The sequence below is a fragment of the Rhodotorula paludigena genome (assembly GCF_050403205.1).
Source record: "Rhodotorula paludigena JCM10292 DNA, Rt_paludigena_JCM10292v1_ctg3, whole genome shotgun sequence".
Lineage (NCBI taxonomy): Eukaryota > Fungi > Basidiomycota > Microbotryomycetes > Sporidiobolales > Sporidiobolaceae > Rhodotorula > Rhodotorula paludigena.
In genome coordinates, this window is record NW_027481455.1 from 547,633 (window position 1) to 563,795 (window position 16,163).

Sequence of the window (16,163 nt, forward strand, 5' to 3'; positions counted from 1 at the left end):
CCTCGAAGCGCTCACCGCGAATCCGCAAACACCGCTGCGGTGCGTCAGAGGCAGACTAGCTCAATGGTACGTCCTCTCAATCTACAGTAGCGCACCTTGCACCGCTCGCCGTCGCGTCCCAGTTCGACGACGAAACCTTTCTTACGCTCCACGCAATCCAAACACCGGAGCGTGACGGCCCACTTTGGCCGGATGTGCACCCCTTGGACCCTTGCGGTCTGTTTCCTATTAGCCCGAGAACCCAGTCCCGCACGACGAGCCGACCAGCACCGAGACTTCACCCGCACTCGATGCAACGGAGCTGACGCTGTCCTTCTCCGTCGTGCAGTCGGCTGGAATCTGTATCAACCGTCTCTGCAACGCACTGTTCCACACTTCCTTAAATGTGCTCGTGGAGATTCGGAGGCTAGGAGATCGACGCAGCGGTTGACGAGCTCACATCGTCGTTAGGCGGCATGCTCGCTCCTGCCTCCTCTCTGTCGTGTTCCAGTGCACGGACTATGCCTGCTGAAGTTTCGTGGCGTGCCCGCAAGCAGGTGACGCTGTCCTGCTTCGCTTCCTCATCAGTCGACTGCACCATCGCTTGGGCCAGGGCCCGAGACAGGCACACGGCTGACATCGTATACACGTTTCCCTTGCGCTACATAGCGAGACGCGCGAGCATGCCTCTGATTGTCAGTACGCAACGCTTGCGCATCGCTGACCCTTCGCTCCCGACGGCACAGCGATTGACAATCTGAATCTGTCTACGGCACCCCCGCCATGCTGCGGCGACTCGTTGGCGCCGTCTCTAGCGTCTTGTCCTCTTTGAGCACCCCAGCGACTCCGGCGACTGCGCCCGATGTCACGGTTGCCTTGCTCAGCCAGGCGGTCGAGCCGTGCACGATGCGCCTCGAGGCGGACGCCGACGACAAGGCCGCGCCCCAGGGCTCTTGCACTAGCAAGCGTACCCGCGAGTCATCGGATCCAGGCTACTCGGAGTCGAGACAGCTTCGTCACGTCGCTCCCGTCGATGTCCTCACCTCGCCCGACGGCTCCCACGCCGACTTGCCTCCTCCAGCGTACGTGCGTGCACACGGCGTGCACGTTGGCCTAGAGCCGGAGGAGCCTTTTTGTCCCGACATAGAGGGGCTCGCACAGGTCAAGAAGGTCGAATGGCGCGGGCGGGTCATGGCGGTCAAATACGGCACCCGGGTGTCGAGGAGCGAAGCGGACGTCATGCGAATGGTGCGAGAAAAGACGGACGTGCCTGTACCAGCGGTGTGCTCCGAGTTCCTTTGCGAATGCTTCGCCGGGCTCACTCCACCCGGCCCTCCCGCAGGTCTACGGCGTACGACTCGACGCCGGTATCGTCTACATCTACCAAGAATTCATCGAGGGCGAGAGCCTTCTTCATGCATGGTCACGTCTAAGCGCCTCCGCTCGCCAAGCCCTGCTCGACCACTTGCTCGCTATCGTTCGCAGCCTGAGCACGATCACCCCGCCCGGTGGCGCCCGGCTCGGTCGCCTCGACCCTGCAAGCTTACGCCCTATCCTCGAAACGCTCCACGTCAGTCACATGGTCCCGGACCCGCTCCCGCCGCCGCGCACGGCCCCCGAATTTTCCGCGTGGCTGCACGCCCGCCTCGCTCGGCGCGACAGCGACCGCCGCGGTCCTCGACTGGGAGTCGGCGCCGTGGCTCCCTGCGTGGGTCGAGACGTTCAACTGTACGCGCCTGAGCGGCTATCTCAGCACGATCAAGGGCGAGTACGCCGACGTGGCAATCGCTCAAGCACTGGGCGGAGGGGCGGAGGGTACGGAGCGGTGGCACGCGATGTGCGCTCGGTTTCGACTGATGTGAGCGGCGTTACCTTTCATCTCGTGTCTTTCTACCTCAGATGCTCACTCACGCTTATCACAGACCTGCAGACAAGACCAGATAAAGCGCGAGTGCGAGCGCCCGCATGGTACGCTCTCTCACACCAGTGGTCCGCTCTCTCACACCAGGTCGTGCACCTTGCACCGATCGTCTTTGCAGCCACTACCAGCAATGCACCTGAGGTTCTACGGTCCCTCACCCGTTTCCGCGACAGCGAGTTTCTCGAGTGCCCTCCTGACGCCCTCATCGAGGCGCTCGACCGGCCTCCGCGTCTCGGCGTCGACAAAGACGTGCACCATCTCTCCCCACGCTGCCGCTCGCGCCTCGTCTTTCCCGCTGCCACTCCGCGCGAGACGCACCCTACGCCCGACGCCTGCTCCTCGTGCTCCTGTTTTCGCTCCCGCCTCGAGTCTCTGTGCTGCCTCTCGTCCCGCCTGCTCGCCTCCGCAGAGATCCTCGAGCTCGAACCCGCTCAGTTCGCCTCGGTCTCCGCTCTCGTCTGCGGGCGCGTACTCTCCCGCGAAGAGCGCGACGCGCCAGGTGAGGCTGCGCTCGCTCAAGCGCGAGATGGCGAGCGCGGCGATTACGGGTTGCGGGTACGCGAGGGACGCGGCGTAGGTCGTGTTGGACGAGACGATCAGGCCGATTGGGGATTTGCTCGACGACGAGGACGAGGAGGGGAAAGCGTGGTGCACTGCGCGAGGCCAGGTCAGGGTGGATCGGTTACGGCGAGAGAGGGACAACGACGCACGGAGGAAGTGATTCGTGATGCTGTCAAAGTACAGTCCGTACACAACTATTTTTTTGGTATCAGTTCAATGCGCCTGGCTAGGCTCAAAGAAAAAACGCTATTCGCGGCGCACTGTTATTCAAGTGCCCGTACTACCGAGAGGGGTGCGGCTAGTGAGCAAGGGGAGCCTTTTCTCGGCCCAAGCGAGCCACGCACCTGATCGTTGTCGGCCCACCTCGTCTGGAACGGCACAAAGTAGCGAAAGTCGCTCACGGGCGGCGCGGCGGGGCGAGGAACCTTGGTGGAAGCAGAGCGATGTGGGGCTGCAGCAAGGGGAGCAGGCGAGAGGTGCTGCTGGACAGCGGCGAGGCGGGTCGAGGCGGGCATGGCGGTGCGAGCTCTGCGTCCCAGCATGCACTGCGACTAAGCGAGCGCGTGAGGACCGAAAGCTCTGAGGACGACAACGAGATCAACCGGATGTCGGCAACCTCGCACCTCTCCAGGCGGCCTGTTCGGATGGCCCAGTGAGCACAAGAGAGTGTACTGGGTACACTCCTTCCCTCGCATTCGCTGCCGGTGGTGTTGGGAGCGGGCGTGTCTGGGAAAGTCGTCGGCGCGGCCTCGAGCTCGAGCGCGTGCGCAAGCCGGCGACTCGCTGCACCCGCGCACTCGGCTCTCGCAGAGCAACGAGCACACTGCGACAGAGCTCACAGACGCACGAGCACTGCACACGCGAGCGCAGCGCCGACACCGCAGCTCGTTTCGCCGCACTCTCGCTTCATCGCACCGCCTCACTCGACCGCGACACGCCTCTCTACTACCGTAGAGCGCGCTAGCCTGCACGAGCGCAGCTACCGTACTGTCAACACCTCGCCCGCACTCCCCTTCACCCGCTCCTCCAAACCGCACCGACCGCAGCCATGGCCAAGGGCATCTCGAAGCGCAAGCAGACGCGCAACTTTATGAAGTCGGGCGCACTGTCCGGGCAGATCGAGGGTCCGTCTACCTCTCTCTCCCTCTCCTGCTGCGAACCTGTGCTGACTCGAAGCGATTCGGCGCACAGCGCGACACAAGCGCAAGGCGTTCGAGCAGAAGAAGAAGGGGCGCGACGCCCGGCGCAACAAGGGCGTCCTGCCCAAGCACCAGCAGCACGACGACGCTGACAGTGCAGACGAGTTTGAGGAGGCGCGCCGCAAGAAGCGCGAGGACGACGAGGACGACGAGGAGGGCGACGAGGACGACGAGGAGATGGGCGTTGATGCGGTGCTGGGCGCGCAGGGGCTCGAGAGCGGGGACGAGGATGGCGAGGGCGACGGAGAGGTGCGTTTCGGCAGCCTTGTCTCGCCGATGTCGCTTACGTGCACAGGGAGACTGACCTCACTCCGCTCGCTCGCAGGACGATAACTCGGACCTTGAAGACGACGACCTCTCGAACCTCTCGGACGCAGAGCCGTCGGCGTCGGCAGGGCAGCACATGGCCGACATTGCCGCGCTCGCCAAGAACGACCCCGACTTCTTCAAGTACCTCCAGGAGAACGACCCCGAGCTGCTCGACTTTGCCGAGACGGGCGCCGGCGCCGACGCGAGTGGTGCCGAGGACGACGACGACGAGGATGACGAGATGGATGGAATGAGCGAGGACGAGGACGAGGCGCCGAAGAAGGGCAAGAAGGGCAAGGGCAAGGAGAAGGCGCGCGCGCACAAGGCCAAGGACAACCTCTTGACAAAGGAGATGCTCCGCACGTGGCAGAAGACGATCCTTGAGGTGCGTGACGTCGCTCACGTCCCGCCCGTCAGGTCGGCACTGACCTCTGGCGCGCCCGCAGACCCGCTCTCCGCGCTCGCTGCGCAAGCTCCTCATCGCCTTCCGCTCGGCGGCGCGCTCGGGCGGCGACGACGAGGACGACGAGGTCGAGGGCGAGCGGTACAAGATCCTCGACTCGAAGGTGTTCGAGAAGGTCATTGTCACGACGCTCAAGTACACGCCCGTCGTCCTCCAGTCGTACGTCCCGTACAAGGAGGTCAACGGCAAGTAGTGCGTCTTTTCTGTTCTTTCGTGAACTCAGCACACGCATACTCATTGCCGCATCCGTTCACAGCAAGCTGTCGACCAACTCTAAGCAGTACGGCATCACGCAGCGCCTCCTCAAGTCGTACTTTGTCTCCCTTCAGGCACTCCTCACGTCCGTCTCGTCGACCTCGGGCATCCCCTCGCTCGCCGTCTCCGAGTCGGCCAAGCTCGTCCCGTGGGTCGTCGGCAACCGCAAGGTCGCGCGCGGATGGGTCAAGCTCCTCCTCGGTCTGTACGACTCGGCAAGCGATGAGGTGCGCGTCCAGGCGTTCCTGGCGCTGCGCAAGCTCGCCGTCGCGGCCGACCACAGTCTGCGGGAATCGGTCCTCAAGGTGCGTTCTTCTGCATGATTCCTTCGCATGTGAGCGGGAGACTGACCGCGACCCGGGTCTCGCTTCTCACAGGGCGCGTACGCCGCACTCCTCGGCTCGTCCCGTCAGACGTCGCTCTACACCCTCCCCGCCATCACGCTCATGAAGAACTCGGCGTCGGAGCTCTTCCTCCTCCCGGGCAAGCAAGAAGGCGAGCTGTCGTACCAGCTCGCGTTCAGCTTCATCCGCAGCCTTGCCATCCTCCTCCGCAAGGGCGTGAAGGACGCAAACAAGGAGGCGTTCAAGAGCGTGTACAACTGGCAGTTTGTCCACGCCGTCGACTTCTGGAGCCTCGTCCTGTCGGCGTCGTGCGACAAGCAGCGTGTCGCCGAGCAGGGCGAGAGCCCGCTCCAGCAGCTGCTGTACCCGCTCATCCAGGTCGCCCTTGGTGCCATTCGGTGCGTCGTTCCCTCGCAAGTCCCGTCAGCGCGCACCTCGAACTGACTCTTGAACCGCCTCGTAGTCTCGTCCCCACCTCCCGCTACTACCCTCTCCGCTTCCACCTCGTCCGCGCGCTCCTTCGCATTGTCCAGCGCACGGGCACCTACGTCCCGCTCGCGACGCCGCTGTTCGAGATCCTTGACTCGCCCGAGCTGACCAAGCGCTCCAAGCCGTCGACACTCAAGCCGCTCGACTGGGACTACTACCTCAAGTGCCCTACGGCGTACCAGCGCACGCGCGTCTACGCCGACGCCCTCGTCGAAGAGCTCGTGTTCCTCCTCACCGAGTACTACGGCGCGCTCGCGACGTCGATCGCGTTCCCCGAACTCGTCCTCCCCGCCGTCGTCGCGCTCCGGCGGCACGCCAAGAAGCTCTCTGTCGCAGGCGCAGGCGCGAGCAAGCTCGCGGGGCAGGTCAAGCAGCTCGTCGACAAGCTCGAGTCGAACGCGCAGTGGGTCGAGCAGCGCCGCGAGCAGGTCGAGTTTGCGCCCAACAAGCGCGACAAGGTCGACCGGTTCCTCGCGCACGAGGACGTCGCCAAGACGCCCATGGGGACGCACGTCAAGCTGCAGCGCAAGCTGCGCGAGGCAAAGAAGGCGACGATGGAGCGCGCGATGCACGCCGGAGAAGACATCTGACCCCGCTCTTGCGCCGACTTGCTGCTTTCTCTCACTCCTGCCCGTCCCTAGTGCGTGTTGTATTGCATCCCACCTTGTCATCGGCATGCCGCGCGGTCATGAGACTTGGGCGAAGGATCGAGCGAGGTAGCTGGCCAGAGGGTTCCGGTACCCGCTCTTGCGGGATAGTCGCACGGCAGAGAGCACGGCAGAGATACGCCACTCAATGCCAGTCTTCAAGCGCGACTTTCTCATCCGATTCGCGCGACTCGCAACGAAAGAGAAAAAGATGGGCGTGATCGCGAGCAACGAGCCGTCGCAAGGCTCTCGTTCGTTCTCTGACCTTCAACACAACCAGCTCGACGGTGATCGCGTTGATCACTTGAGCTGCTTGAGACGTCGCTCCAGTTGGCCAGTCGCTACTCGCGCGCCTAACGCGCTCATCCCCCCATCTCGCTGCCCCCGCCCATTCTCGCGTGAGGCGCGCACAGCAGCGGGGCAATTGATTATAGCTAGTCGAGTGCTCGCACGAGCACTGGCCAGTCCGCGCCAACGCCCCAACCCCCCTTCCGCCCGCCTCGACGCTCGGACGTGCTGCTTCAGCGCTAGCTTCATCCCTCCTTGCACGCCTTGCGAGCCTTGCGCGGCAGTTTCCCGTAGCTTTCACAATGCTCGGACATGCGGTGCCCGCACATGACTCTTCGGACTCAATGTCGAGCGATGTCAATCCCGCCGCATCTTCCTCCGCTGGCCATGAAGCCGGCCTGCCTTCTCCTGAATACGTGCGCACGCACGGCGAGCACATCGGCCTCGATCCCGACTACGCGTTCGAGCTGGGTCCCGAAGGGTTTGCTTTCGTCAAGAAGCTCGAGTGGAATGGACGGGTCATGGCGGTCAAGTACGGGCCGCGCGTACCGAGGAGCGAGGCGGACGTGATGCGGATGGTGCGGGAGCAGACCGACGTGCCGGTTCCAGAGGTGCGCTTCCTGACCGCTAGAACGTTCACTTCTTGCGCACAATCGACTTGAGACGACCGCAGGTTTACGGCGTTCAAACAGACGAGGACGGCGTAGTCTACATCTACCAGGAGCTCGTAGAGGGCGAGAGCTTCGCACAAGCATGGGCTCGACTCAGTCCAGACGAGCGTCGGGCCCTTCTCGAACACGTTGTCGCCATTGTTCGCTCGCTCAGCACGATCACGCCGCCATCCGGCGTCCGCCTCGGCCTCGTCAACCCAGCCTCGTCTCGGCCCATCTTCGACTCGCTGCGCATCTACCGACACGTCTCCGACCCCGTGCCACCGCCGAGCACGACGTTCGAATTCGCTGACTGGATGCACATGCGCTCGGCCCGGCTGGACCACCACCCTCCCGACGCATGCGACAATCCCACCATGCGGGCTCTCGCTCGCTCGGACGCGCCGATCCAGCTCGTGCATGGGGATGTCGCGGCGCGGAACCTGCTCGTGCGCCGCGGCGAGGCACGGGTCGCCGCGCTGCTCGACTGGGAATCAGCCTCGTGGCTCCCTGCTTGGATGGAGACGTACACCTGCGCGTACCTCAGCGGGTACTTGTCCGCAGACCGGAAGGGCGACCACGCCGATGTGGCCATTTCCGAGGCGCTGTGCGGCGGCGAAGAGGGGGCGAAGAAGTGGCGCAATATGCGCACTCGCTTCCGATGGAAATGAGGAGCGGTATACTCTCCGGCCTCCTTCGCAAATGAGCAGCAGAGAGGCCAACAAGCACAAGTTGAGCAGATGACGGAAAGCCTTGTTGCAGAGCGTTGTCTAGTTGGAGCCGCTGAGCCGAGTCGTGCTACAGAAGGCGTTTGCGCGTGAGCGCAATCTTCCCTGGTCCCGGCCAGATTGCCCTTTCCAAGCCGCGTAAGTCGTCACAATGGCGGAGGTCTGCAGGAACCGCCGAAGGCTCCACTGCGGCGGGAGTTTTCCCGCTTGGCGTCCGGACGAGCCGTTGACGCTGTCTTAGCGACAAACTGCAATGGGGTCTTGCGGTCTGGCAGAGGCAATTGACTCAACGCTATATTGTGGGTCAAGAAACTGTGCACGACATACCTGACGAACAGGTCAGACGCCCGCAGCCTGCTCAGTCGCCCTTCTCGCGCTGCGACTCCCTTGGCCCGCCCATTGTCGACGCCCTCTTTCGCTTTGCCGTCTCGATCAAGACCCCGCCAGTGAGGAGGCCGACGAATGAGAGGCCAACGAGGAGGATGAGGGAGGGGAGGCGGATGGCCCATTCGCGCGAGAGCGGGAAGAGGACGAGAAGCGGCGAAGCGGGCGGGAAGAAGGGCTATGAGCGCAGTATTTGCGCGCACGGATGAGGCACGATGAGTTCAGGTTTTCGGGATCGCGGCAGAAGTTCGACAGGCGAGGACAGGACGGACGGCAAGGGAGGAAAGGAACGGATGCGAGGTCAGCGAGGTCAACCCTGCACGCCTTCCATGTAGGCTGATGCGCACCGTGACAAGCGTCCACAGAGTATAGTAGACGAATGCGACTGTCAAAAGGACGAGAAGACAGCCTGAACACGAGCGTAAGAATGAGTGAGAAGGTCCGGGGAGCGGATGAGGCGAGAGACGGCTCACCTCCGGTCGTGCGGTCACTGACCATGCTGTAAGCAACTCTAGTATAAGCTCTGCGCTTCTCCGGCACCTACAGCCGTGAAAGGGACGCACACGAGCGATCCGGATCTTCATCAAACCCAGCAAGCGAAACGACGAAGAACGGCTCTAGAGACAAGCTTTCCAGGCTTGAGAACTCGCCAAGCAGTCTAGTAGCACCTGCAAGTAGCCTCTGACTGATTCTGGCGAGGTGCGCGACGCTGTTCGAGCGGAAGCGCTTTCCGGCCAAGGCGGTGCTCGTCCTTCCTCTCGCCCTCACTGCGCCCGAGTCTGGCCAGGCAGAGGCCCAGTGAGCAGCAGGGATGCCGCCCAAGGAAGGCTCGCTCTCGTCCGTCGTCGCCTCGCTCGTCCGCGCCCAGGTCGGCGCCTCTGCCTCGTCGTCGGCCGTCACCGACGACCAGCTCGACCGCCACGTCGCAGACTTGCTCCTCAAGGAGGCGCAGGACCGCGACAAGCACTGGGGCGACCGCGGGACGCGCGCCTACTTCGACCCGGCAAAGGAGCGGTGCGCTCTCAATCCCTCTCTCCGTCTCTCGCTCCTCCAAGTCTTGCTTACGCTTCCTTGCCTTGATTCCGCGGATTGCGCAGCACTGCTGCCGTACGCAAGCCTAACACGCGCTTCCTCTCAGCCGTCATCCGCAATGTCGACGACCACAACTCTGCGCTCCGCCGCGCCGACGAGGCTGCGGCGCGGAAGCGCGAGCTCGAGGAGCGCGAGGCTGCAGAGCGGTGGCGCCGCGAGCAGCGCAGAGGGAGAGCGCACGACGACGAGCGCGACAGGGAGAGGGAACGCAGGCGAGAGGAGGAAGAAGAGGACGAGCGCAGGCGCAGGAGGCGCAGGAGGGAGGAGCTGGGGCTCGATGACGAGGGCGCCGCGCACGAGCGCGGGCCGCGCCGCTCAAATGAGCACGACGAGGACGAGCGGCGCCACCGCTCCACCAGGAGCAGGGAGGACGGCGTGTCGTCCCGGCACCGTCGGGACGACGAGCGGGACGAGCGGCACTCGAGGCGACGAGACGGCTACGGCGACGATCGTACCGCACGCCGCTCTCGCTCACCTCGGCCTGAACGTTTGTCGAAACGCTCGAGAGACGACGAGCACAACGACAGGCGCAGCCGCCGCTCATACCGCTCGCCGTCCGTCGAGCGGTCGGAGCGCAGGGAGCACAGGCATCACCACGAGCGGTCGCGTGAACGGGACGAGTCGGCGCCGGTGGCGACGGACAAGGGCAAGGGGAAAGAGCGCGAGCTCGACGAGATCTTTGCGGACGTCGAGGCGGAACTGGCGCGCGAGGGATCTTCTCGCCATTCGAAGCGGTACGCATCCTCCTCGCCTTGAATTACTCGCCGTGTCGAAGTGTATTGACAGCGCAATCGCCGCTTACAGATCCCGCCGCTCGCCGTCCGCGCCGCTCCCCGACGCCCCGCCTCCTCCCGCGCCGAACGGCCCCGTGCCGTCCAAGATGGACCGCTACTTCGCGTCGTCGTACGACCCGCGGCTCGACTTCACGCTCGACGACGTGACCGACTCGTCGACAGGGCTTGTCGTCGGCGGTGCGGGCGCGTTCGACAGCTGGGACCGGATGCTCGACGTGGTCAAGGCGCGCAAGGAGGACAAGAAGGAGCGCGAGGCGCGCGAGAAGGCCGAGCGCAAGGCCGAGCGCGAGCGCGTGCGGCGCGAGAGGGACGAACGGAGGAGGAAGCGGCGCAAGGGGAGCGCGAGCAGCGAGGCGAGCAGCGACGAGGACGTGGTCGGGCCGCGCTACGACGCCAGGACCGGGCTGATGGAGATGAGCTATAGCCGCAAGGGCAAGACGCGCGAGTGGGACTTGGGCAAGGAGCAGCCGACGTGAAATGCATGTTCGGCAGTTCGCGCTCAACCAAGGGCGCGGCACGTTAGCGAATGCATCAGGGCCTCACGGTCTGAGCGAGAAAAAGAGCCCCTATTGTGCTGCTTCTGAGTCGCGCAACTCGATACAAATTTGATATGCAAACTGAGCTCCGCGCGACATGCTTTGCCTGCAGCGGCGCTTCGCTACTGTTCTCTTCTCTGCCACCTGCCCAACTCGCTAGGGGGCTTCTGAACGCTCATCTGTTTGCGGCTAGAGGCAAAGCGCCAGCTCGTTGCTCGATCTAGGGGCCCGCTCGCTACTGCCCTTCGCGTCGCTCAACGAGCGCATCATGGAGAAGTGGCCGGCGGCTGTCGTGCGCTGCTTCGACGAGCTTGGCCTGACGAGGCCCACGTCATCTGTAGTCACCGCGCTTCATTTCAGCTTCTGCCTGGAGGACGAGGACGCCGAGACCGCATCGGCCTTTTCGGGTGGGACGAGCGGGCGGAAGAAGCCGCCGGCGGCGGACAGGGAGCAGCTCGCTCGTCAGCTAGAGCCTTTCTTTGGTATGCGTGGCTCAACGCGACTCGCGCGTATCCTGGAGCACGGAGGGTCTGCTGCAGCGAAGGTGCGACAAGCCGCCGAATCGTACTCAGCTGGCCTGCAGCCGCTGACAGTTTCGCTATAGGCCGAGGTTCTTCGTCTGACTGGTGGCTTCTTTGACCGCGAGTACTTCGGCCTGAATCGCGCGCAGAACCTCATCCCGTGTGCGCCTGTTTCCATAGGCTCTCCGCGTTCCTCACTGACTCACGGGCGTAACCTGTGCAGTCTCATTGGACTTGTACTCGTGAATGGACAAGGTCCAGCTGTGCATGTTTGTTCCTGACGGGCCTTGTCTCTCGGCGATGAAGACGCACTTGCAGGCGCTCGATCACTTGCGCCGCAAGCAGCACGCCGCTGGCGCTCGCCCGTCGCGTCGCTCCTTTGTGAGCTCCTTCATATCCATTGAGCAGGTTTGCAGTGCTCAGTGCTCTCTTCGCCTGCGCAGGACCACCTCGAGCCGTACCTCCTCGATGCGCAGCAGAAGTACCGACCTGTCCGCTACCTCCTCCCGTTCCTTCGCCAGTCCTTGCTTCGCACTTTACGGAGCTATTATGCCGAGACAACAAATGTCACCTCCCTGCCTATGCGCTTGAACGGCAAGTTCCAGGAGGTTGAAGTTCTCCCTGACGGCCGTCTCGCCCTCGACTCCGAGATCCTTCCTGCCGTCTTGCTCCAGCACAACCGCGACTCGTACTATGACATCTCGCTTGCTGCAGTCGTATTGCTAGCTGCGCAGAAGATCTGGGCTCTCGACACCTTCGGTGAAGGCCGGGAGCACCTGCACGCCGACATCTGCGAGGTGGTTGAGCAGGCGATCGAGCTCGCGGCGCGCATCCTAGTCGACCCGCTCAGCAGCACCAGCACGGCATCGTCTCCCGATGAGGGCGACCACAGCTTCCCTTTGCCGGCTCTGGCGCAGCTCGGTATCCACTTGGACTCGAGCGAAGAGGAGGAAGGGGAGGACGAGGACGATGCGCCGCCGTCACAGCCGCAGTTCCGACCTGCTCCGAGTTCGAGCGGTGGTGGGGGTCGCGAGCGGCAGTCGGTTCGGCCTCAAGCGCTCCGCCGGAGCACTCGCACTGACGGCGAACAACGACGCGATTCCGTCCGCACCGCAGCTCGATAACGACCAGACGCCAAGGGCTTCTCGCACACGTCACACACGTCGCCGTGTCCTCCATCAATGGCTCTCCGATCTCACGAAGGCCGCCTTGCCTCTCGACAACTCTTTCCCGCCCGCCCGAACGCCACCTGCAGACGACCTCGCCTTCTCCACCTCAGACCGCTCCACGGAGTCAAACGGAACTCAGGCGCAAGCGAGCGCAGTCGGAGACGCCACCTCGCATGTTTCAGAGGCGACTTCGGAGGACCACTACGAAGCTGGCAAGCGCGACGCTGCAGAATCCGTAGCGGCTCGCTTCGAACTGGACCAGCGTACGTTCCCCATTGTTGCAGTACAGGCGACAATCACTAATGCGTGCTCGAGCCGCAGTCGTCCGACTCGTCTTCCGGCAACGTCTTCCGACCATCGCTTGCACCTCCTCACCCTCATCTTCTCCCCGCGTGAGTCGCTTGATCACAAGTTTGCCTTCCGTGTGTCTGACAACGTGAACCACCAGATCTCATACCGGGCTATGGAAACGAGTCAACGATCGTCCCGCCCTACGAGCCCTGTTTCTCCGCCCTCTCGCACAACCAATCGCCCGATCACCTGCGTGACTCCTCGCCCGATGCTTTACCCGAGAACAAGTCCGACCATCCAGAGCGGGCGCATGGAGCCGCCTGCAGCTCGAACCGCGAGGCGAGCCGCTTCGCTGCATCGCGACAGGGCGCCGAGGACGTTCCGCCTCGCCAGCAATCGAGCAGTCGTTGCCCTCAAAGGGCGACGAATGAACTTGTCAATATGTCCGTCAGGCTTCTGCGCTAGTGCGTTCCGTCCTCGGCCTTCTCAACGATTGCCAGCGCTGACGAGGTCTTCCGTGTCAACAAAGAAAGGATGCGCTCCTGCCTGAACCAGCTTTCCTCGGCATGTTCGACATCCTGTTTCTGTATCTGCTTGCAGGCAGGGCTTCCTAGGTTCGCCCATACCGGCGCGTCTGCCGTTCCGCGTGCCATCCCACTGCGTTATGCCCACGTCTTCCGACATGCGTACTCCTTCACCCTTCCTTCCACCGTTCGACGCGCCCTAGAAGTCTCTTTGTTGGTGTGGAGCTCACTGTGCCGTCCCCATCACGCCGTGAAGTACTGCTCTGGTTCTTCCATGTGTCCGTCGGCGTCTCGCTAAAAAGAAAACACAAGTCTCTTTGGGAATGTCGTTCAGCGTGGCTACGAGCTCGTATCTGTTGCTCGGGTGGCTACTGGCCCCCCGCGCAACCAATTCTAGGCGAAGGGCCAAGTGCAGCGAGAAGGACGAAGGCGAGCCTGGCTTCGACGCAGACCCGACGCGACTTGTGCCGCGAGTCGCGCCGATAGACAAAACAAGCACGCACAAGCAGGTCTACGGTGCTCTGCACGGCTGTCCAGCTCGTCCCCGCCTGCCACGCACGCTCGTCCTCCTCCTCATCGAGCACCCGCAACTTCGCCGCTTCACGCCCGAGCCATGGCGCGATCCGACTCGGAGGGTTCCCTGTACGAGCCAGAGCACGGCGTGCCGCTCAACGCCGCCGCTCCCCGCGCTGCACCGCCCGCTTCCGCCGCCATTCCTCCTCCCCGCGACTCGTTCTCGTCCGACCCGTCCGCCTCGTTCCCGACGTCGGCCGTCCCGACAGGCATGAACACGAGCGCAGTGGGGACACCGATGGGCTCCGAGGGTCAGGACGACGGCGACGACTCGGGCGCGCAGAACACGACCGCAGAGGCGACGCCCGACCCGCAGCCGCAGCCTGAGAAGAAGAAGAGCCGCGCTCTCAACTTCTTGAAGAAGAAGGGACCCCAGACGAGCATCGTGCGTGCAGAATAATCCCGCCCAGTTCCCTCGAGGGTGCTCGCTGACCGCTTTCCTTCGCTTTCCTCCCTCTTTCGCAAATTGTAGACGATCAAGGGCGTGACGTACCAGATCCGTGACGACGAGATTGTGCTGCCAGATGACCCGCGCGGCGAGGCCAAGATTGATTCTTTTGGCAACCTCCTGGGTGGTAAGTCTGCCTCGCAGTCGGCTCGTCAGCCCGGCTCGACCACTGCTTAACACCGCTTCTCTTCCATAGGCCGTGCCTGGAAGGTGCACACCTTCACGTCGCCGCTGCGACCCAACGTCAACAAGGTCTACATCCTTTCGATCGACGCGGCGCGCGCGGCCGGCTTCCGCGACTCGCTCTACTTCTTCCGCCGCAACCCGCAGATCCACAAGCTCACGTGCAACCAGGAGGAGAAGGACCGCCTGATCGAGCTCGGTAGGCTCAGCGGCAACCTCAAGAGCCGCGCCGTCACAATGGTCAGCGCGAGGAACGTCTTCAAGGTCATGGGCGCGACCTTTGTCGCGGACGGCAAGTATGTCTTTGACGACTACTGTGTGTTTCGCTCTCTGCTTGGACTGCCTCACGGAACGCAAGCTGACGGCCGTCATTCGCAGACGAGGACAAGGCGATTGCGGCAGGGCACAAGCCGGGCGAGCCGGCTTTCATCGAGGCGTACGACCCCGACAAGGACACGGGCACGCTCGCCACCTCCAAGGGCAACGCTCCGCCCGGCGCGACCTCGCTCGGCCTCAATCACCTCATCGGGCATCCAGGCAAGCCGAAGGTGCCCGGCGCTGAGCTCATGGTCGGCACGTCGAGCAGCGGCGCGCACGCGACATTCGGCGGGACGGGCTTGCAGCCATTCGGGCGCGCGTGGGATCCGCTTGCGAAAAAGGCGAAGCCGGCGGCGCACCTCACGTGGCAGAACTGGATGCTCGAGTATGCGCTCAACGTGCGCGAGGAAAACGCCAAGCTCGTCGGCGTCCGGCAGCACAACATTGGCCAAGTCCAGGTCGGGCTAGATGTCGAGGAGCGCGAGGAGGACTGCTGGGAGTGGATCGAGGAGGAGTACTCGGACGACGAGCGCGAGGTCAAGCCCGACGCTGCGGCGGCCGCCATGCAGCTCGACTCGCAGCCGCCGTCGGCTTCGACCACTCCTGCACCCGCCGCCTATGCCGCCTCGCCCGCGCCCGCGCAAGGCACGCCCGCGCCGCCCTTCCCTTCTCTCCCCAGCCTCCCCTCCGTCTCGACCCCGCAACTGCACGACGCCTCTCTCCCGCCCTTCCCCTCCGTCCTACCGGGCGGCGCCTCTCTCCCCGCCTCGCGCACCGGCACGCCCGGCCCCGCCCCCGCTCCGGTCCCCGCGCCCCCGCCGCCGCGGCCAAAGAAGCGCCGCATGGTGCGGGTATACAACCCGATCCGCGGCGTGTACGACCCCGAGACGAACGTTCCACACGTGTACCGCGCGACGCAGCCGCGCGCGGTCGTCGAGTACGTACAGGTCGACAAGCGCCCGCGGCTGAGCGGCGATGGCGAGGTCGGAGGTGGAGACGAGTTGCGCGACGCGGCGAAGAAGGCGGGGATTGCGAGCGTCGAAGTGAGGGCCGACGAACGTGCGTGGGCGCTCGAGAACGGCGGCAAGACGGTGCTGGATGCGATCGAGTCTCGGAGGGGCCGCGAGGACTTGGTGCCCGGGTGCTGGGACTTCCTCGAGATCGCACGGCAAGAGGGTGTCGTGCCGTAGCTGTTGACGAGCGTCAAGTCGACAATGTGTTTGTCCGGTTGAGAGCGGATCACGCGCGCGTGGTGCTGCGCGAGGCCAGGTCCGCGAGAGGACGCGTCTACGCCCTTCCAGCCGGGCTTTGTGCCTCGTGAACAACATATTCTCGTGCTCTTACGAGTGGTCAGCCCGTCTACAATTCAGGGGCGATGTCTCAGGGGTCGGGGTCTACGGCTGGCGAGATCTCGGGAGCGCGGAACGATGTGCTTCCGCGTTTCGCCCTCTTTCTCTCTCTCCCGCATCTCGCCACCATTGGGCTAGCGTGAGCGTA

The 16,163-nt window shown here is 64.0% G+C and overlaps 8 protein-coding genes across 8 annotated transcripts; 6 read left to right on the forward strand and 2 right to left on the reverse strand.

Annotated features, from left to right (window-relative positions):
- Nucleotides 1-762: 762 nt before the first annotated feature.
- On the forward strand, nucleotides 763-1,923 carry JCM10292_005256 (uncharacterized protein; the record flags this gene model as incomplete). Its single annotated transcript, XM_076646155.1, has 4 exons — nucleotides 763-1,065; nucleotides 1,141-1,260; nucleotides 1,322-1,707; nucleotides 1,902-1,923. 4 exons carry the CDS (start codon nucleotides 763-765, stop codon nucleotides 1,921-1,923), a joined length of 831 nt encoding a protein of 276 aa, XP_076508434.1.
- A 121-nt stretch (nucleotides 1,924-2,044) lies between these two features.
- Nucleotides 2,045-2,976, reverse strand: JCM10292_005257 (acyl-CoA thioesterase; the record flags this gene model as incomplete). Its single annotated transcript, XM_076646156.1, has 4 exons — nucleotides 2,045-2,553; nucleotides 2,611-2,655; nucleotides 2,723-2,741; nucleotides 2,806-2,976. The coding sequence occupies 4 exons, from the start codon at nucleotides 2,974-2,976 to the stop codon at nucleotides 2,045-2,047; spliced, it is 744 nt and encodes a 247-aa protein (XP_076508435.1).
- A 533-nt stretch (nucleotides 2,977-3,509) lies between these two features.
- Nucleotides 3,510-6,110, forward strand: NOC2 (mRNA-binding ribosome synthesis protein NOC2; the record flags this gene model as incomplete). The annotated part of the gene is made up of 7 exons (XM_076646157.1): nucleotides 3,510-3,585; nucleotides 3,653-3,909; nucleotides 3,986-4,354; nucleotides 4,416-4,624; nucleotides 4,689-4,992; nucleotides 5,065-5,429; nucleotides 5,495-6,110. 7 exons carry the CDS (start codon nucleotides 3,510-3,512, stop codon nucleotides 6,108-6,110), a joined length of 2,196 nt encoding a protein of 731 aa, XP_076508436.1.
- Nucleotides 6,111-6,757: 647 nt separating this feature from the next.
- Nucleotides 6,758-7,776, forward strand: JCM10292_005259 (phosphotransferase family protein; the record flags this gene model as incomplete). Its single annotated transcript, XM_076646158.1, has 2 exons — nucleotides 6,758-7,066; nucleotides 7,129-7,776. The coding sequence occupies 2 exons, from the start codon at nucleotides 6,758-6,760 to the stop codon at nucleotides 7,774-7,776; spliced, it is 957 nt and encodes a 318-aa protein (XP_076508437.1).
- Nucleotides 7,777-8,191: 415 nt separating this feature from the next.
- JCM10292_005260 (uncharacterized protein) lies at nucleotides 8,192-8,715 on the reverse strand (the record flags this gene model as incomplete). Its single annotated transcript, XM_076646159.1, has 3 exons — nucleotides 8,192-8,395; nucleotides 8,565-8,626; nucleotides 8,691-8,715. The coding sequence occupies 3 exons, from the start codon at nucleotides 8,713-8,715 to the stop codon at nucleotides 8,192-8,194; spliced, it is 291 nt and encodes a 96-aa protein (XP_076508438.1).
- A 313-nt stretch (nucleotides 8,716-9,028) lies between these two features.
- JCM10292_005261 (uncharacterized protein) lies at nucleotides 9,029-10,579 on the forward strand (the record flags this gene model as incomplete). Its single annotated transcript, XM_076646160.1, has 3 exons — nucleotides 9,029-9,231; nucleotides 9,315-10,043; nucleotides 10,114-10,579. 3 exons carry the CDS (start codon nucleotides 9,029-9,031, stop codon nucleotides 10,577-10,579), a joined length of 1,398 nt encoding a protein of 465 aa, XP_076508439.1.
- An 881-nt stretch (nucleotides 10,580-11,460) lies between these two features.
- On the forward strand, nucleotides 11,461-12,725 carry JCM10292_005262 (uncharacterized protein; the record flags this gene model as incomplete). The annotated part of the gene is made up of 4 exons (XM_076646161.1): nucleotides 11,461-11,541; nucleotides 11,604-12,203; nucleotides 12,569-12,592; nucleotides 12,651-12,725. 4 exons carry the CDS (start codon nucleotides 11,461-11,463, stop codon nucleotides 12,723-12,725), a joined length of 780 nt encoding a protein of 259 aa, XP_076508440.1.
- A 1,032-nt stretch (nucleotides 12,726-13,757) lies between these two features.
- On the forward strand, nucleotides 13,758-15,856 carry JCM10292_005263 (chromatin structure-remodeling complex subunit RSC7; the record flags this gene model as incomplete). The annotated part of the gene is made up of 4 exons (XM_076646162.1): nucleotides 13,758-14,102; nucleotides 14,190-14,292; nucleotides 14,362-14,664; nucleotides 14,727-15,856. The coding sequence occupies 4 exons, from the start codon at nucleotides 13,758-13,760 to the stop codon at nucleotides 15,854-15,856; spliced, it is 1,881 nt and encodes a 626-aa protein (XP_076508441.1).
- Between the last annotated feature and the right edge of the window lie 307 nt (nucleotides 15,857-16,163).